Raw genomic sequence first — 19,618 nt, forward strand, 5'->3', positions numbered from 1 at the left:
AATAATTTTCCATAAATAATTTTTAAAATACTTCTTTTCTTTTTTTGCTCTATATTTAAAATGGAAAAACCTATTAGATGAAAATATCAATCTAATGTGTTCTAAGTAGCAGTTCATAGAAGGGAATATGATAGAATAAAATACATTAGAAAGTAGCACATAAATAAATATTAAATATACATACAAAGGTTAAAAATAAATTATATATATATTTGACAGAAATATATAATGCACTTTGGGGCATAGTCACAGAATATTGGAAAACACTTTTAAATTTAAGTTTATTAACTCTATGATTATATTATTTGAATTCCAAAGTTTTATAATTCAAATTATTAATATGCTTTGAATACCATTTTTGAAAAAGTTAAAAGGTACTCTTATGTTTTCAGGTAAAAGTACAGACATGTTGGTAAAACGACGTGGTGCTTCTTGAAAAAATGGCCTTGTGATCAGTTTCTACGTTTTTCTGCCTTTCCTCATTTTAATTCCCATCATTGCTCTTAAATGGAATAAAATGAAGATATTTTGGAACAGAGAGGGTACAGTAAGTGAAGGGTGAGTAAACTCATTATCTTTATATTTACTATTTAAAATGATTTAGGAGAAAATTCAAATATTATTCAGAATATTATAAGTAGGGACTCTTGGTTGGATTGGGTAAATGTTCAGAAACATACCAAATTTTTTTCAGATTTCAGGCAGGTAGGTAAGTTTCATGTTTATATAGGCCTAGGAACAACTGAAGTAACTCAGTAAATCCTCAGTACCTTTCAAATAGCAAGCCATGTTGGCTGTAACTGCTTTAGAAGGTCTGTCTACTTCCCAAGCAGCCTTGTTTCCTTGCACTGACATTCACTTGTGCCAAGAAGATTAATAGAGACAGAGCAGCATAGAATAAAGAAGGTGAAGATTAATAGAGACAGGGCAGCATAGAATATGGGGAAGGTGAAGATTAATAGAGACAGGGAAGTATAGAATATGGGGAAACAGAAAATATAAGATGGCAAAGAATGAGGGAGAGGACACACATAGGATACTGCCCATTTTACACAATTAATATCACTCATGTGTTTCTAAAATTAGAATTAAGGCACTTGAGCAGCTTTTCTGTTTTTTTGTTTTTTTGTTTTTGTAGAGCAGAGCTTGATTAGGTCTTTTTTTAGTGAGGTATAATTAACATATGACATTGTATTAGTTTCATGTTTACGTCATAATACGTTGATATTTGTATATACTGCAAAATGATCACCACAATGAGTCTATTTAATATTTGTCACCATACATAGTTAACAAAAATTTTGTTTTCTCCTGATGAGGACTTTCAAGATCTACTCTTTTAGCAAGTTTCAAATGTGTAATTCCTTATTTTAACTATAGTCGCCATGCTGTACATTATATCCCCATGACTTATTTTTTTTACAACTGGAAGTTTGTACCTTTTGACCCACTTTACCCATTTTGCTCACCACTCTCTCAAACCATTTTTCTGGCAACCACCAATCTGTTCTCTGTATCTGTAAGGGTGGTTTTTTGGTAGATTCCACATATAAGTGGGATCACACTTTGTCTTTCTCTGTCTGACTTACTTCATTTTCATACTGCTTTTTTCTTTACTGTAAAACCAATAGAAGCCACAATTTGCTTAGTGAATATTTAGGAAAATGAGAATGCAGAAGCAAGGGTAAGGAAGTGGGTCTCGTTTCTTCATTGTAAAGGAAATAATTTTTGTTTCTCATTTGTGTAGCCAGAGACAAAATAATGATATAAAATTTCAACCAACACCTCTACTTCCCAAGTTAGTTCATCTTATTTATGAACAAGTTAGCAGCGACCAGGTAATTCAGGGTAGTCTTCTGCATGATTCATCAATCATTCAACTGTTATAAACTGACTTAATTGAATGATATCTGGCATGTCTTCCTGTGCTCTTACTTAAGACATCTTGGACAGATCTGAATAGTTGCAAGAACTCGACCTGACTTTGGGAAGAGATGGTAGAGTGAGGTACCACTGATCATAAAGAACAAAGTCTGCTCATGACAGCCTAAATTTTAGAGCAGCAGTAGATGGTTTCAGGGCTGCAAGGGCAAGAAATGATGTAGAGCTGAAACACAGAAGGGTGGTAATGAACTGGATGATTATGAACTAGGCCATTGTCTCCATCACCCAAAGCCTTTACAGTTGACGTCTCTTATTGTCCATGTCCATCATCTCCAAGATGACTGCTCTGCTTACACATGGCCCAGAGTACCTATCTCAACTCTTTCTAGTTTCATTTTCAAGTAAAAATCCCAGTAATCTGCCAAAACCAGTGCCTGTTAGTTCATTTTCTCAAGAGACAGAAGGAAATAACTGTGCAAGTGTATCTCATTTCAGCCAGTGTTCTGTCTGGATTTATAACCTTGAGTTAGGTGTTCAAGCCTGATTTTATCATCTGTGGTCAAAGAATTGTAGCCATTTAGTAGGAAGCTTTACACCATGACATTCCTCTTCAACAGGAGCTGAGTGTGTATAGGAGCCAAAGAACAAATGGAGCCTGTATAAATACCACAAAGTGTAACCAAGCATAGCTAATAGAGAGGCCTCATTAAGGATCTCATTAACAGAAGTGAAATAATAACTATTCACGTAGGTATTTGATAGAAATCATATAACTGAAGTTATGATAATTTAAGAATTTACATGTAAATTATCTATTTAACTTGGGAGAAGCATTATCATAGATATTTTAATATTTCATCCAGTCTTCCATGTAGACAAAATAGAGAAAAGTAATAGATGGGTTTTTAGTTTGAAATTTGAAAAATGCTTAACATATTTAAAAGTTAGGCTAACCTTAGAAAAAAAACAAGCACTACAATATATGATCCCTGAGTAGCATGTAGGAAGCAAAGTGGATATTGGTACATATTAATTGAGTAATTAGGACAAATCTAGCTTCATTACTTTTCTTGACTTTAAGACTACAGTGTTTCCTAACCTTAAAAATAATTCTGTTTCTTTAAACAGATCTCTATCAGAAGACAGCAGTAGGAACAGTAACAGCAACCAGTCTTACAGTTAAAGGTGAAGTAAAGGAATCAAACTATTGACAAAATGATATAATTCATTAAATACTTAAAAAAATATTTTTAACAGTACCTCAGTATAAGGAAGATATTATTCGCATATTTCATCACTTTGATTTCTATTTGTTGCTATCATATACTAAAACAAAGACTAAAACAAAGCATTTGATGTTAATTTTATTTTATACTTATCTAGAAACATTTAATGTTAACTCACATTAGCCACAGATTTATTAACCAACATATTTGTAAAAAGAAATGACTTCAAAGGGATTTTTAATATTTTCTTAAAATATTTATGTGCAATCATGAATTTGATTGGTAGATTTAACGTTCTAAACAAGAGGTTTACACAGGTTTATTCCCAACATCTGTATTTATTCCTCACTAACTCCCCGGTTATGTTTCTCCTTGTTTTATTTCTTTTAAACTTTTTTATTTTGTATTGAAGTATAGCTGATGAACAATGTTGTGATAGTTTCAGGTGCACAACAAAACAACTCAGCCATACATATACATGTATCCATTCTCCCCCAAACGCTGCTCCCATCCAGGCTGCCACAGAACATTGTGTTCTCCTTATTTTAGAAATAAGGAAACAGACATAAAGAATGTAAGTAATTTCCCACATGCATAGAATTTTAGTGAGTTTTGAGTTTGAGTTTGACAACTAGATGCCAGGGTTGAAGTCTTAAGAGCTCCACAATTTTGCCACATATTTTCTGATACAAGACTGGCGATGGGGAATGGAATTTACACTTATTGAGCACCTAGAGGTTGCCAGGCAAATGCTAAATGCACTCACCCTCCAAGGCAGAAGAACAATTCTTTACCGACAGTTGGGATAAAGGAGGCTTCTGTATATGTCGTTCAAATTTCTAACTCACGTGTAAAGAAATCGTGATATTTGACATATTAGACTTATCCCTGGAAGTAAGGGAAAACAATCAAAAACTCATCTAAGTGTGAGATCCCGAGATCATCTCTTTACTTACCTGCCATATCGGACTTTGATGGAGAAAAAGTCAGTGGGTCTCTGTTTCCTTATTGGCCACCAAGCAAATCATTTATGACTCCTGTCCTCAATGTAAAGTAGTCTTCTTTCTGCCTAGACCACCCTCTCCCTCTTCTTTGATCACTTTACTAAAAGCCCGCATCTTAGGTGAAGATTCTGACCCTCGGCTGTCTTCTTCTCATGTCCTCTGTCATAGTTCCTTCATCATGCTGGGTGTCTTCACCTGAACTTCTCACATCCACACAACTTCAGTCATCTTCTCCTAGAGCGGTGCAATGAGCACGCGTCTCCCCGGCTTTCTCCAAGTTTTAATTCGTAAATGCAATATCTTGCTTTCTTTTACACTTTTTTCTATTTTTCACAGTCGTCTCCTGCCACCAGTACTTTATGGTTATATTAAGCTCTTGCCTCAAGAATTGGACACATTCATTCGATAAACATATTTTATAAGTTGGTTATAAAGGGTACTGAAAGGTGATTCTTTATGGGGAAGATGAGAGAAGTGGGGCTAACTGGGCAGTTGACACTGAAGGAGGAACTGGGTGGCAACTTTTTTTTTTTTTTTTTTTTTTTTTTTTGTTGCGGTACGCGGGCCTCTCACTGTTGTGGCCTCTCCCGTTGCGGAGCACAGGCTCCAACAGTGTAAGAGGGTTTCCTTTTCTCCACACCCTCTCCAGCATTTATTATTTGTAGCTTTTTTGATGTTGGTTGGCCATTCTACCCAGTGTGAGGTGATACCTCATTGTATTTTTGATCTGAATTTCTCTAATAAGCAGTGACGTTGAGCATCTTTTCATGTGCCTTTTGGTAATCTGTATGTCTTTTTTGGAGAAATGTCTTTTTAGATATTCTGCCAATTTTTTGATTGGGTTGCTTTTTTCTTTGATATTGAGCTGTATGAGCTATTTGTACATTTTGGAGTTTAATCTCTTGTTAGTCACATCATTTGCAAATATTTTCTCCCATTCTGCAGTTTGTCTTTTCATTTTGTTTACCGTTTCCTTTGCTGTGCAAAAGCTTTTAAGTTTAATTAGGTCCCATTTGTTTTTTGTTGTTGCTGTTTTTTTTGTTTTGTTTTTTTTGTGGTATGCAAGCCTCTCACTGTTGTGGCCTCTCTCATTGCAGAGCACAGGCTCCGGACACGCAGGTCCAGCGGCCATGGCTCACGGGCCCAGCTGCTCCGCAGCATGTGGGATCTTCCTGGACCAGGGCATGAACCCGTGTCCCCTGCATCTGCAGGCAGACTCTCAACCACTGAGCCACCAGGGAAGCCCTGGGTGGCAACTTTAAATATGGCTGACTGAGTAGGCCCTAGGGAGCAAGTGACGTGTCAGCAAGGAATTGGAGGAGGCACAAATAATGACCCAGTTTAGATATTTGAAAGGAGTCACCTGACATCACCGTCAGCTCACAGAAGGCTTCTATCTACAGCAAGAGAGGGTGCCTGCAAGCACTGTGGGTCAGAGAGATGCCTCAGGCACAAGGTCTCAAGGTTCCTTATTTTAAATTTTAAAAAGCCCATCATAAATCCCACTGCCCTTATCTCAGCAAAAAGTGAAACCAGATATTCAGGCTTTCCCACAGGTAAAGAGAGAGCTTTACCGTTCCAGCTATAAATCAAGTCTGTCTTAGACAGGCATAGAGGTGGCAGAGCAACCCATGCATATACCTGGGCAGGAGCTTTTCAAGCACATGAATGATACAATGAAAAAAAAAAAAACATCAGGACTAATCCAGGAGAGAAAGGATGTTACCTCAGACCAAGGATAGTAAAGATGGTTTTAGGAATAAATTTTGAAGGTGAACCAACAGAATGAATTGAGAGTTTGGCTGTATAGTGTAAGAAAAAGTGCTTAAATGATGTTAATTGCTATACAGCAGGAAGATAGCTAGGCTACCATGTAAAGCCAGACCTCTCTGTGTCTAAATTTGTGCTCTTAATATATTTAAAAATTTATTTTAAAATGTAAGATGTTGAAGGAGAAAATCTGCCTAGGTAACTATGAGCCAGGACCAGGGTCTGATATGCCACGATTAAAAGGTTACATTTCCTTATAGATGAATGGAACATAGTTGAAGTATTTTTTTGTTTGTTTGCTTGTTTGGTTGGGTTTTTTTTTTTTTGCCCTACGTGGGCCTCTCACTGCTGTGGCCTCTCCCGTTGCGGAGCACAGGCTCCAGACGCGCAGGCTCAGCGGCCATGGCTCATGGGCCCAGCCGCTCCGCAGCATGTGGGATCTTCCCACACCAGGGCACGAACCCATGTCCCCTGCATCAACAGGCGGACTCTCAACCACTGCACCACCAGGGAAGCCCAGTTAAAGTATTTTTGACGTGGTAAGGGAGGGACTTAGCAAGATATGGTGTGCTTTTTACAAAATTCACAGGGATAAATTAGAAGAAAATTCAGTCAGATTCAGTCAGAACTGGAGACTAGTGAAATGGAATGCATAGGAAAAGTGTGATGAGGGCAGGATTGGTTAAGATGGAAAGAACAACACAGTTTTCAGAGACCTAACAGGGGTAGACTTGGTTGAAGTGGTGACTGGATGGATGTATTTGGGTTAGAATAAAAGAGAACTACAAAGACAAACATTTCTGACACAATGGATAATGACAGCTTTTACTAATGGCATGTTGTACAGCAGCTGAGAACCAGCTTGGTTTTGGAGCGATGAAGCGGAGGGGAGAAAAGGAGTTTGTTCTGAACATGTGTGTGTGGGACACCTGTTGGAAACGCACAGAGGACTGTTGGGAGTTCTCCTCTGTAGATCAAAATAGAGAAAAGAGCAATTATTTCCTTCTTGACATATTGTATTGCTCTTTTTCTCTCTGTTTCCTTGTTCATGACTTTCTTTGACCCATGTAAAACATAGAGTCTGTGTAAATGAGACATATATAAATAGCAGTTTATAGCATTTCCTTTTAATGTGGCTATCACAAATGTTTCTGGAAAAAATCAAATCAAAGAAACAAGAAAAACTTGGGTTTACAAATTCTGTAGAGCACAGGTATGGATTGTGACAGTATCAACTGTCTTATATGAATTAATTGATATACCTGTAGTTCTGTAGTAAAATTAGACAGCTTTTATTAACCATTAAAAATGTAGCATTTCTTTTTTCTGTATTTCTTTTAGAATGGTAACTAAACAATACTGTCAAAAGCCATAATTTGGAGAAAAGATATTGCCAAGGAACACACCATTAACTGGCCTGGTTCAAGAATAAAAAAATCTGCTTTTTCTCTCCTTTTGTGATGGCTTAAAGCTTTCAATTTCAAAAACAAAAGTAAATCCAGTGAGTGAAAGTATGTCGCCTTGTGTCAATTCATTCTGTTCTCGAGCCCAAGTTTCTGTGCCCGATGCACACTGAGGCCAAACAAAGGGAAACGTCAGTGTTTGGAGCAGAGAAAGGTTTATTGCAAGGACCAACCAAGGAGAATAAACAGCTCATGCTCAAAATGCCAACTCCCTGATGGCTCTTGGGGAAGAGTGTTTATAGGCAAAATTTGGGTCAAGGGCTGCAGGGTATGGAACCTTCCCTGATTGGTTGGTGGTGACGTAACAGTGTGCTGTTCCAGGAATCTCAGTCATCAGCCTTTCCTGCCAGTGTGGGTCCACATGCTTGTGCTCAGCCTGAAATGACTTCCTGCATCTGGCTTGAGGGGACCCTAGTTCCTGTTGAAGCGCTCAGACACACACGTCAGATGGTTGTGCACATCCCTGAAGAGTAACAGCACCAGGCCCCATGCTGGACTGTTGTTTCTTCCTGCCTTCCCTCATCTCCCTGATTAGTAACTGTTTGAATGTGCCCTTTGGAACTCAGGGAAGGTCTAGGAAGATGAAAGCCTTTTTTCCGACAAACTGGAGACTGGGGACACGGAAAGCCTTTTTTGCCCAGGAGGGCTCCACAGGGTCCTGCTCAGTTTCAGTCCTTCTACTATGGTCCTCTAGTAGGAAATAGGCAAGTTGGCCTCTTTGGAACCTTCGAGGCTGCTGCATCCCAAACGGAAAACTTTCCATTGTGCACTCCTGCTGCCGACTGCCCTCAGATACCCATGGCCCTGCTAATAGCTCCCACCTTAAGAGAGGACACCTAGAATCTGCACCTCTCCAATAGTTCATGATTCTCATCCCCTACCCATTCCAAGCTTCGGGATATTGAGAGGAAGGGTTGCTACACAAGGTCAGCCCCAGAGCCCTCAGAGAGTCACTAGCATCCATTCTGTCTTCAAGGAGTTGCTCACACTGAGTTCCTGGTCGTAGATAACTTCTGTCTCCAGGCGATACTTCCCTGCCCTCGTGGAAATTGAGCTCTAGAATATATCTTTCTTTGTCCTTTGAAGGAACCCAGACTTGTTGCTCTTTCCTGACTGAAGCCGAGCTTTTCTGGGTGACAGTTTCTTGCTTCAGCGCCCCCTCTCTTCATCTCCCTCTTCCTGAGATGGGTGCGCTTCTGCACACCTCAAAGCATTATTTGTGGGTTAGAGATCCATCAGCCTACCTGGAGTCTAATTAGGACCTACAGAATTTCCATCCATATAAATGAAGGTGCTCCTGGGTCAGGGGTGGGAGCATCTCATCACAAAGACCAAGAGTTTCCTTTTCCAAATGAGCAAATGGTGAATGGATACACAAGATGTGGTCCATCCATACAATGGGATAGTATTCAGCCACAAAAAGGAAGGAAGCACTGATACTGCTACAACATAGATGAATCTTGAAACCGTTATACTAAGTGGCTAAAGCCAGTCACAAAAACCATGTATTATGCCTTTGTATGAAACATCCGGAACAGGGACATCTAGAGAGATTAAGATTAGTGGTTGTTTACTGCTGAAAGTGGGGGTGGAGAATGAATAGCTGGGGTGGGTGATGGTAATAACTAAAGGGTAGAGGACTTGTTTTTGAGATGAGGGAACTGAAATTGACTGTGGTAACGGTTGCACATACCTGTGAATACACTAAAAACCCTACAATCATTCACCTGTGTGCTTTAAGTGGGTGAACTCTGTGGTAAAAATAATACACATCGGGATGATTCTACCATAACTTTCCCTCATCCCCTTTGCCACTAACTTATTTGGGGCCATTATGATCACTGGTTTCCTTTGCTGTACAAAACCTTACTTAATTACAATTTCTCAGGATCAGTTTCCCAGGAGTACTACCACCTAGCAGGTCCACGTTTTAGACCTGATCAGAGTTTATTTTTGCAACTATTGGTATAACACATCCTTGCTGTCGAGTGTACTGGGATAAAGGAAGGTGTGGGTGAGTGGCAGGCAGAAGTTGAGTTAGGTTTTGAGCGTGAGTAGCTTAAGATATTTGTCAGAAAATTCAAAGACAATTACCTGTTCTGTCTTCTGCAGTGGTGTCACTTTTCCCCTCTGACTTTGTCTTGCTGGCCTCCCCATTTCTAAATCTTCCTTTTTATGGTTCTAACAGTAACTGCTAACAAGATACACTAAGGTTCCATTTCAACATTTTCTTCCCTTTCCTCAACAGATTGTAATCGAACATTGTAAGAATAGGCACACAGTTGAAGAATTGTGCTTTTTATTGTCTCATGCAGAAATGAGTCCCATATCCTTTTTTTTTTTAAATTGAGGTAACATGGGTTTTTAACATTGTATAAGTTGCATGTGCACCACATTTTTCAACTTCTTTCAGTGTGCCCACCACCAAATTTTTAGTTTCCATCCCCCACCCTTCTTCCCTTCTGATTACTATTACTCTGTTCTCTCCTATGTGTTTGTTCTGCTTTGGTTTGGTTTCTTAATTTATTTTTTTCCGCATGTGAGTGAGATCATACAGTATTTGTCTTTCTCCACCTGACGTATTTCATTTAGCATGATACCATCAAGGTGCAACCATGTCACAAATGGCAAGATTTCATCTTTTTTATGACTCCTATTCCATTGTGTATACATACCACATCTTTATCCATTCATCTGTCAGTGGTCACTTAGGTTGTTTCCTTATCTGGGCTATTATAGATAATTCTGTAACGAACATAGGGGTGCATATATCATTTTGAATTAATGTTTTCAGTTTCTTTGGATAAATACCCAGAAGCAGAACAGCTGGATCACATGGTAGTTCCATTCTTAATTTTTTGAGGAATCTCTATACTAGTTTTCATAGTGGCTACACAAGTTAAATTCCTCCAAATAGTGTATGAGGGCTCCCTTTTCTCCACACCCTCTACGACACTTGTTACTTCTTGCCTTTTTGATAATAGTCATTCTAAAAGACATAAGATGGGCTTCCCTGGTGGCGCAGTGGTTGAGAGTCTGCCTGCCGATGCAGGGGACACGGATTCGTGCTCCGGTCTGGGAAGATCCCACATGCCACGGAGCAGCTGGGCCCGTGAGCCATGGCCTCTGAGCCTGCACATCCAGAGCCTGTGCTCCGCAACAGGAGAGGCCACAAGAGTGAGAGGGCTGCGTACCAAAAAAACAAAAAAAAAGTGCATATCTCCTCATATTCTACTGCAAAAAAAAACAAAAACAAAAACAAGAAAAATGAAAGGCATCAGGTGATTCCTCATTCCAGTTTTGATTTGCATCATTTCCCTAACAATTAGTGAGGTTGAACCTCTGTTCATGTGCCTGTTGGACATCTGTGTATCTTCTTTGGAAAAACAACAATTTATTTCCTCTTCCTACTTATTAATATGTTGTTTTGTGAATTTTGAATTGTATGAGGTGTTTGTATGTTTTTGATATTAAGCCATTGTTGGTCTCATTGTTTGCAAATATTTTCTCCCAGACCACATGTTGTCTTTTTGTTTTGTTGATGGTTTCCTTTGCTGTACAAAACCTTTTAAGTTTAATTAGATGCCACTTGTTTACTTTTGGTTTTATTTATTTTGCCTTAGGAGACTGATCCCCCCCCCCTACAAAAAAAATTGGTACAATTTATGTTGAAGAGTTTTCTGCCTATGTTCCCTTGTAGGACTTTTTTGGCTTCAGTTCTTACATTTAGGTCTTCTATCTTCTCTTCCTTCACAGTATAACTAAGGACTTGTTTTATTCTGTAGCATGTCTTTATACAGGGGATTTATTTTCAACTATATAAATATGAAAGTAGAAGACTATTTTTTCTTTCTCTGAGTGAGCACTAGAAGTCCAGCTTCTGGTTCCTATATCTTGCCTTAAAACCTGGTGGTTAGCCAGATATCATCTCTCATGTTCTGATTTGTCTTTAACCTTCTTTCAAATTCTGATACTGGGATTTTCCCTTTTTTTCAAGCTTAGCTCTTATAGGATAACAGGAGAGGGTAACTACTAATGCATTTTTCCATGGTGCTAGATAATATTCCATGTTTTCATTCACACATATGCACACACATACACAGAATATTTTTCTTTTAGGTATAAATTAAATTTTACTCGCTATAAGTTTTTATTGATATAGAAAAATTAGAGAAGTTCTAAGAATTTAGCTTGTAATGATTAAAAAGATGAGAAAAGTATAATTTTATTTATCAAGGTTAAATCATATGAAATGCCACTCTATACTACCCCCAAATTTTTTTTTTTCTTTTGGTAATATCTCACTCCAAATTTCTTTACCATGGCCTTGCCTATATTTAGAACTTCCATCTTGTCATTCCTTCACTTCACTCATTATACTACAGGCTTTGAACAGGTTCCCATACAAGTTCCCTACTGCTATTCAAAATGCTAGATCATTTCCCAAACTTTCTATCTCAGCCTAAACATCAATTCCACAAATAGGTTTTTCTAACTATCTTATCTCTATGGTTATACCCCTCCTCAAAATTCTCTATTCAAGCACTCCATTTCTTCAGAGCACTTTTCACAATCTCTTTATATTTGGGAAGTTTGTCATTAATTTCCTATTAATTTTCTTTCTCCTCTTCTGTAATATATGCGCCAAGTGTGGACAAAGTCCCTTTCTTTCACATATGCCACTATATTGTTTTCTTTTTTTTTTTGGCTGCACCATGCAGCATGTGGGGTCTTAGTTCCCCAAAAGGGATTGAACCCGTGCCCCCTGCAGTGGAAACATTGAATCTTAACCACTGGACCACCAGGGAAGTCCCCAGTGTGCCACTATATTCTTATTTTCTATTGTAGTGCCTGACACGTATGTATATTGAATTAGTTTTGCAAATTGAATGATTTGATTTAATAAGAAAGTTAAATAAATGTGTTTTATACTGATTTCATCAGAAATACTAAGTGTGTTTAAGGCTATGGAATTTGGGCATGCCAAATTTTTCACCAGAGAACATTGGTAGTTTAATTACTTTTTTCCATTGTTTCATGCTTCTTAATCAATTAACTAGTATGGATATTTGTATCAAAGATTTATCAAAATAAAGTGTAATATGTGCTCAACATAAAGTACTAAAGTATAAAATTTTATAGGATCAAAACTGTTTTAATACATTACTTGCTTTTGTTTTCTTCTTACATAATGTGTTCTCTTCACTCTTCTTTATTTTAGTATCCAGGTGCAATAACATTGGAGGGATTTTTAGTTATTATAGCTCAATTATTTGGTCTTAAATTAAGATTAACATATGATGACATTCACAAGTGTTCCTGTCCAAGAGCTACATGCATAATGGATCATGAAGCAGTTTAAGCCTTGCTTTTCTTTTGAATTAATTTCACACATACATTTGTGAGGTTGTTTATAAGACATGATGAATTTCTTATTCTTTATACTCAGTTCCACATCAAAAGTTGGAAAGGAATGTTGTGCCTGAAGAGATATCACAGATTTGTCCAAATGATACAAGACTCCAGAAGGTGGTAAATCTCATGATAATGAAATATTTACACGAGGGAATTAGAGGGAAAATTTAAATATTTATGAAGACTATGAAATATTTTATAAACCATAACACTACTTTTGTTTTTGTTGTTGTAGTATCTATTGCCAAGGCAAAGATGTCTAAAATCTTGCTTAAAAATATAACAAAGAACTGGCAGCTCTGACTATTATTTTGATGGAAATAAAAAGGAGGAAAGATTTGAAGAGGAAAAAGAATTGCCCTCATTTGCAGAAATTATGATTACCTACTTAAATCAACAGAATCAGTATACAATTAGAACAACAACATTAAAAATTTCATCAGGATGATCAATCTTGGAAAACACTAGTATCTGTATATCAGCACTAAGAAAATGGATGACCTATTATAAAATTTCTAATTTTTTCAGAAGAGATCTATAAGTTCAGCAAAATCCCAATCTATATTTTAGATTATTTTTTAAGGAACTTGACAAACTCTATGGGAAGTGATAAAATGAAGATGGTAAACATAGACAGCCTTTTGGGTATTATGAGGTGCAATTTATGATCAAAGAAGATTTTATTTTGGGGAGACACTACAGATTTTTAGAAATAAAGAAATGGGGGAAAGATGATGATGTTGGATATAATGAAGATTTAAGAGCAAAATCATGAAGTAAACTAGAGAGGAGGGGATCTGGTACGTAAAAAAAGGGACTGGCTTTTATCAGAGCTGGGCATATTCAATTATTGTGATAGAGTGTTTGGAGGGTAAATAGATGGATATGAAGGTAGTTGAATAGCTGTGAGACAGGCTGGGACCTGGGACCCTTTGCTGGGACCTGGGACCCTTTGCTGCAGTGCTGCAGTGCTTCCACTTGGACAAATCTCTCTTCGAGCAACAAAGTACAAAGAAAGTGTATGGGACTGAAAATAACTGCGTGCATGCTGAGTTGGGACAAATTCTGGAAAAAAGATACAAAAAGATCCCAAAAAAGAAACACCCAACTGCCGCTTTTGAAGAGCCTGGAGCAAAAGCAGGGTACTGTGCATGACCCCTGCACACAACACCACCTAAGGGGTGAGCAAACCACCTAAGCCACCGTTCTGGACTGACCCCTGGACACACCCCTACCCTCACCCCATATAAGGAACAAGCTTGCCCCCCTCCCTGCCTCAGGGAGCGAACCAGCAAGGGAAACTGTTATTGTTTTCACTCCCCCACCACTGCTTGCAGCAGGGGCCCCAATAAAGCCTTGCCTGAATTTCTTGTCTGGCCTCTGACCAATTTCTATTGATTAAGGAGACCAAGAACCCTGGTTGGTAACGGTTGCAACAGAGACCATCTGGCACACTATTTCAGCAAAGCTGAAACTATTTTCTATTTCATTCTTTACAGTAAATGTTTGCTATACCCTATTCTATAGCATTTCCAAGAGCTGCTTGTGGGATTTAGTTTTAACTTACAGGAGCAGTAACCAGCTCACAGACTCACATGTGTTGGCTTGCTTCCCTTCCCTAATGTCCCATACCAGTGCTTTGGTGGTAGGCAGAATGGACCTTCAAAGATGTCCTCACTCTAATCCCTGGAATTTGTGGATATGTATGTTACATGGTAGAAGGTAAGTTGCAGAAGTCATTAAGGTGATGGACCTTCAAGTAGGGACACTATCCTAGATTATCTGGGTGGGTCCAATCTAATCTCATGAGCCCTTAAAAACAGAGAATACTATCCAGGTGAAGTCAGAGAGATGTGGCAGAATGGGGCTCAAAAAGACTGTGCTGGGAAAACTGGACATCTACATGTGAAAGAATGAAATTAGAATATTTCCTTACACCATACACAAAATGGATTAAAGATCTAAAGGTAAGACCCAAAACCTTAAAACTCTAAGAAGATAACCTAGGCAGAACACTCTGACATAATTTATAGCAGTATTTTTTCAGATCTGTCTCACAAAGCTAAAGCAAAAAGCAAAAATAAACAAATGGGACCTATTTAAACTTAAACACTTTTGCACAGCAACGGAAACCATTGACAAAACTAAACGACAACCCAAGGAATGGGAGAAAATACTTGCAAATGACCAACAGGGGGTTTATATCCAAAACATATAAACAGCACATAGAAATCAATATCAAAAAACAAACAGGCCAGTCAAAAATTGGTCAGAAGACCTGAAGAGACATTTTTCCAAAGAAGTCATACAAAATGGCTAACAGGCAAGTGAAAAGATTCTCAACATTGCCAATTATTAGAAAAATGCAACTCAAAAGCCCAATGAGGTATCACCTCAAACCTGATAGAATGTAGAATTTAAAAGTCTACAAATAACAAATGTTTGAGGGGACGTGGAGAAAAGGGAACACTCCTGCACTGTTGGTGGGAATGTAAACTGGTGCAGCCACTATGGAAAACAGTATGGAGGTTCCTCAAAAAACTAAAAATAGAACTGCCATATGACCCAGTAATCCCACTACTGGGCATATATCCAGAAAAGACGAAAATTAATTTGAAAAGATACATGACCCCGATGTTCATAGCAGCACTACATACAATAGCCAGGACATGGAAACAACCCAAGTGTCCATGACAGATGAATGGATAAAGAAGATGCAGCATATATACGCAATGGAATATTACTCAGCCATAAAAAGGATGAAATTCTTCCATTTGCAGCAACATGGATGGACCTAGAGAATATTATGCTTAAATAAAAAGTTTAAAAAGTAACATAGCCTCAAAATAGAAGAATCAAAAATTGATAGTAATTAAGGAAATAAAATAGCCAAACATGGTTGGGTTTTTTGGTTTTTGGTTATTTTCACTGATCCAAAACTTTTTATTTTAATTGAAGTATGGTTGATTTACAATATTATGTTCATTCCAAGTGTACAACATAGTGATTCAATATTTTTATATATTACACTCCATTTAAAGTTATTATGAAATACTGGCTATATTCCCTGTGCTGTACAATATATCCTTGTAGCTTATTTAATTTATACATAGAAGTTTGTACCTCTTAATCCACTACCCCTATCATGCCTCTCCCCCTTTTCTTCTCCCCACTGGTAACCACTAGTTTGTTCTCTGTATCTGTGAGTCTGTTTTGTTATTTTTTAGATTTGAAATATAAGTGAGAACATAGAGTATTTGTCTTTCTCTGTCTGACTTATTTCAGCAAACATAATACCATTTGCAACCACATGGATGGACCTGGAAGGTATTATGCCAAATATGTTTTTTAATAGCTCCAACTATAAATGAACAAAATTCTAATCAATAGTAAAACTGAAAAACAGATGGATACATAGTCATTCAATGTGTGATATACAGCAACAAGAGGGAAAAAAAAAAAACTATTGCTACTCACAACCTGGATGGATCTCCTAATCATCATGTTAAAAAAACTTAAACATAAAAAGAATACATGGTGATTGGCTCCATTTATATAGGTTCAAAAACAGACAAAACTAATCTATGGTGTTAGAAGTAGTGATTGTCAGGGGACAATCTGGCAGCTTTAGTGGTTCTATATTTTATTTCTGGATCTGAATCTAGGTGTTAATTACACTGGTTTGTTCACTGGAATATTGAGCTGTGCCTATATATATTATATATTTATACATAAATGTATAACATATGTAGTATAAATATTTATATATATTATATAAAAGTTCACTTAAGTGTAGATGAATCTTCCTGTTCATTAGCTGTTTCTTCAGCCTTGCCTTTCGGAAGTGATTCTGCACTTTCTTAGCCGGAAAGCGGAGTCACAAGGCGTCAAAGCCTCCTCCTACATAAATTTAGCGGCCAAGGTCGCCCACGTTGAACGGTGCACAGCAGGCAGCCTCTCGACCCTCTGCTGCTCTCCCAGCCGCCTGCCTCCTGCGGTGTGTGCGGTCAGGAGGGGTCTCCTCGCGCCCCCAACTGCCCTGTAGTCAAGCATACGGCCGTTATTCGGGCTGCCATCCAGGACGTCCAGCCATGTGGTGCCTTCTGTTTCTGCTTCTGGGGCTCATCGAGCTTCAGACAGACGATAGTAAGTATTAAAACCCTCTTCTGACCTTTAGGGAATATCAGGTCTCCTTTTTGTTTCCCTCTGAGAGGCTGGATATCCCTTTGAAAGTGTTTTTTTGGTGGGAGCTCCAACTGTGTAAGCCCGAATCCACTCCCACGTTGCCACCTTTCCCAATCAAAATCCACTTTGGTTGCGAGGGCCTTTCCCACTCTTCTTGGGACCGTAGTAAAGATGGGAGATGCCGTGGCTTGAGTAGATCCCTTAAGATTAGAGTTTCATATACTGCTCTGAATTTCTGATATCTGGATTCTGTAGTTGGAAGGTCCAAAGGACCTGACTTTATTTGTTCTGAGAGCACTTGGGCCTATTACCTCAGGGTTACCAGAACCTGCCCACAGGGCAATATTTCTAAAGTAGTATACCTGTTTCTCTTTAAAAGATTCGTAATTCTAGAAAGAAGTGGGTATTGAGGTGAGGGTATTTGAAGAGAGTAAAAATGAGGGATGGCATATAGAATATTATGGATTTAGATGAGGAAATAATGAAGGAAGCTATGAGGTGGTGAGTGTTGCCCCTATAAACCATTTTGCACCTTGCAGATTCGGAAAGACTACGTGTGCAAATTACAGTTCCAGAGAAAATACGGTCAGCGTCAAGTGGAGGCGTTGAAACACACGTAATGAAGCCCTAACATTTTTCACAAACTAAAAAGCATGTGAATATTTTGTTCCTAATAAGTAAAGCTGGTGTTTTTCATCTCTGCACACTTTCTGAATTTTGTATTTATACCCAATTTTTCTTAAATGGAAGAGCCCTTTTGAAAATGAACCAAGATTAACAATGTTTCATAGAAATATGGTGCAGTGATGCTTATTATCAAAGCCCCAAGGCCCATGTAAATCTAAATGGTTCTAAATCTCTTTCCCTCCTGAGTGTCTGAATAATACCTGACCTGATCCATTTAGAGTCTCTTGTGACTCATTCACCATACAATATTTGGAGGATTTTTAGTAGTTGTTAAGTAAGCCTATGGCATCCCTATAGGGGATGGCAATCATTTGATTTAATGAAGTGTTGTATGAATAATTTGTATGTCTTGATTGCAAATATGTTAATCATTAAGAATTCTTTTTATGCCATCTTAGTGTATCTTGGTTCAGGTATTAGTTTTCTCTTTTTTATTCTTTGAATTAATTAGAAAGGTTCTTATCTTTTTTACTAATTTCTAGAATCATTTCTAAAGAAGTGAAGTGTTTTTTTAAAACACCACACCTTAATTTTCTTTTTGATTGGTAGTAAATGTTTAGATAATTTGAATGCAAATATTTCCTTATCAGCTACCTAGTTGTCACACTAATACAGATATCACAAGCTTAAAATTTTCAATATATAATTTATAAGGGAATGAATATTTATGAAAACTTTAAATCATTTAAATAGAAAAAAAGAGGTGAGACATTTAACAGCATTTTAAGAGTATTTTATTTTTTTAATGGAAAAATCTATGGAATTACTTGGTCATATTAGAAAACGTACACAGAATCTACTTAGAGGGAAATATCTTCAACCAGGTTTCACCAGATACTATGACAGTAATTCTCATAAGAGAAGTAAAAAAAAAAAAATCATCTGTCCTCAACTGTCAAATTCATGAGGGAAAAATGTTGACTATTTTGTTAATGTCTCTAACTCCAGTGCCTAGAACAGTGCTGGATACATAATAAAGGATTAATAGTATTTTTTGAACTGTTAAGGCTATTGTACCTACTGACTTAACAAATGCAACAAACATAATATGAAAAGTGTATGTTTATAATTATTATAATTAATAAAGAATATACCACAAGAGAATATTCAACTTAAAAAGACTAGGAGGTTTTAAAAATAACTGAATGGAACTTCTGTACATGAAAAATAGAGTATGAGAGTAAAATCAAGAATTAACAGTAGCCAGCGACAGCTGAAGAAACTAGACAGATGCAACATATAAACAGCTCAAGGAAAAAGAGGAGAGAATTAGAGGCTTAGGTACAGAACAATTAGAATTCCTGGAAAGAGGTTATATTAAACATAGATGAACTGAGATCAGGTATCACAACACAGAATAAATAAAAATTAGAATACATTAACACTTTTCAGATTATAGGAGAAGAAAGTAATTTAAATAATGTACTTCAGCAGTTAGAAATTGAAACTGGGACAAAGGATAACATAAAAGCTGGAATTGATGAAAAAGTATGAATATGTATACCTCAAAACAAAACAAATTGAATATACAATTGTAACTGTAACAAATAAAAGAATATAAAGCATATATACATCTTGGTATAATAGGGAATTAAAATAATTTAAATAAAACTGTTAAAAATTTTGATTGATTAAATTTATCAGAAATTACATATATTTCAAATTGAATTTAAAATTATATACCACAAGAGAAACACCTAAATCACAAGGGAATAGAAAGGTCTAGCACAAAAATAAGAAAAATTATACAAAGCAAATAGTAAAGTTAGTATATGCAGCCATATTTTATCAGGCACAAGTTGTCTGTAAGGCAGCACAAATAAAAGTATGAAAGATTTTAGTAGGGATGAAAAAAGTGGACATAGTGATACATAGAGCAGAAATTTAACAAATGAATAATACAATGAATAAATGTGTCAACAAATTCAAAAAACCTTGAAGAGATAAGCAATTTCATAGAAAAACAAACTCCTGGGATATAGGG

At 37.2% G+C, this 19,618-nt stretch overlaps 1 protein-coding gene across 3 annotated transcripts in view; it reads left to right on the forward strand.

Annotated features, from left to right (window-relative positions):
• Nucleotides 1-551: 551 nt before the first annotated feature.
• Nucleotides 552-19,618, forward strand: part of LOC103073643 (disintegrin and metalloproteinase domain-containing protein 2-like) — a 95,409-nt gene continuing 76,342 nt past the window's right edge. For 2 of the 3 annotated variants that reach the window (XM_007450162.1, XM_007450161.1), the window contains exons 1-2: nucleotides 16,854-16,908; nucleotides 17,487-17,563. In XM_007450162.1, the coding sequence (XP_007450224.1) occupies nucleotides 16,854-16,908; nucleotides 17,487-17,563 (132 nt within the window). Of the gene's footprint in view, nucleotides 559-2,509; nucleotides 2,513-16,776; nucleotides 16,909-17,486; nucleotides 17,564-19,618 lie in introns of those variants that run through there. The other variant, XM_007450160.1, reaches the window with a different exon arrangement.

This window comes from Lipotes vexillifer, unplaced genomic scaffold (genome assembly GCF_000442215.2).
Source record: "Lipotes vexillifer unplaced genomic scaffold, Lipotes_vexillifer_v1.1 scaffold2519, whole genome shotgun sequence".
In the NCBI taxonomy this organism is placed as follows: Eukaryota; Metazoa; Chordata; class Mammalia; order Artiodactyla; family Lipotidae; genus Lipotes; species Lipotes vexillifer.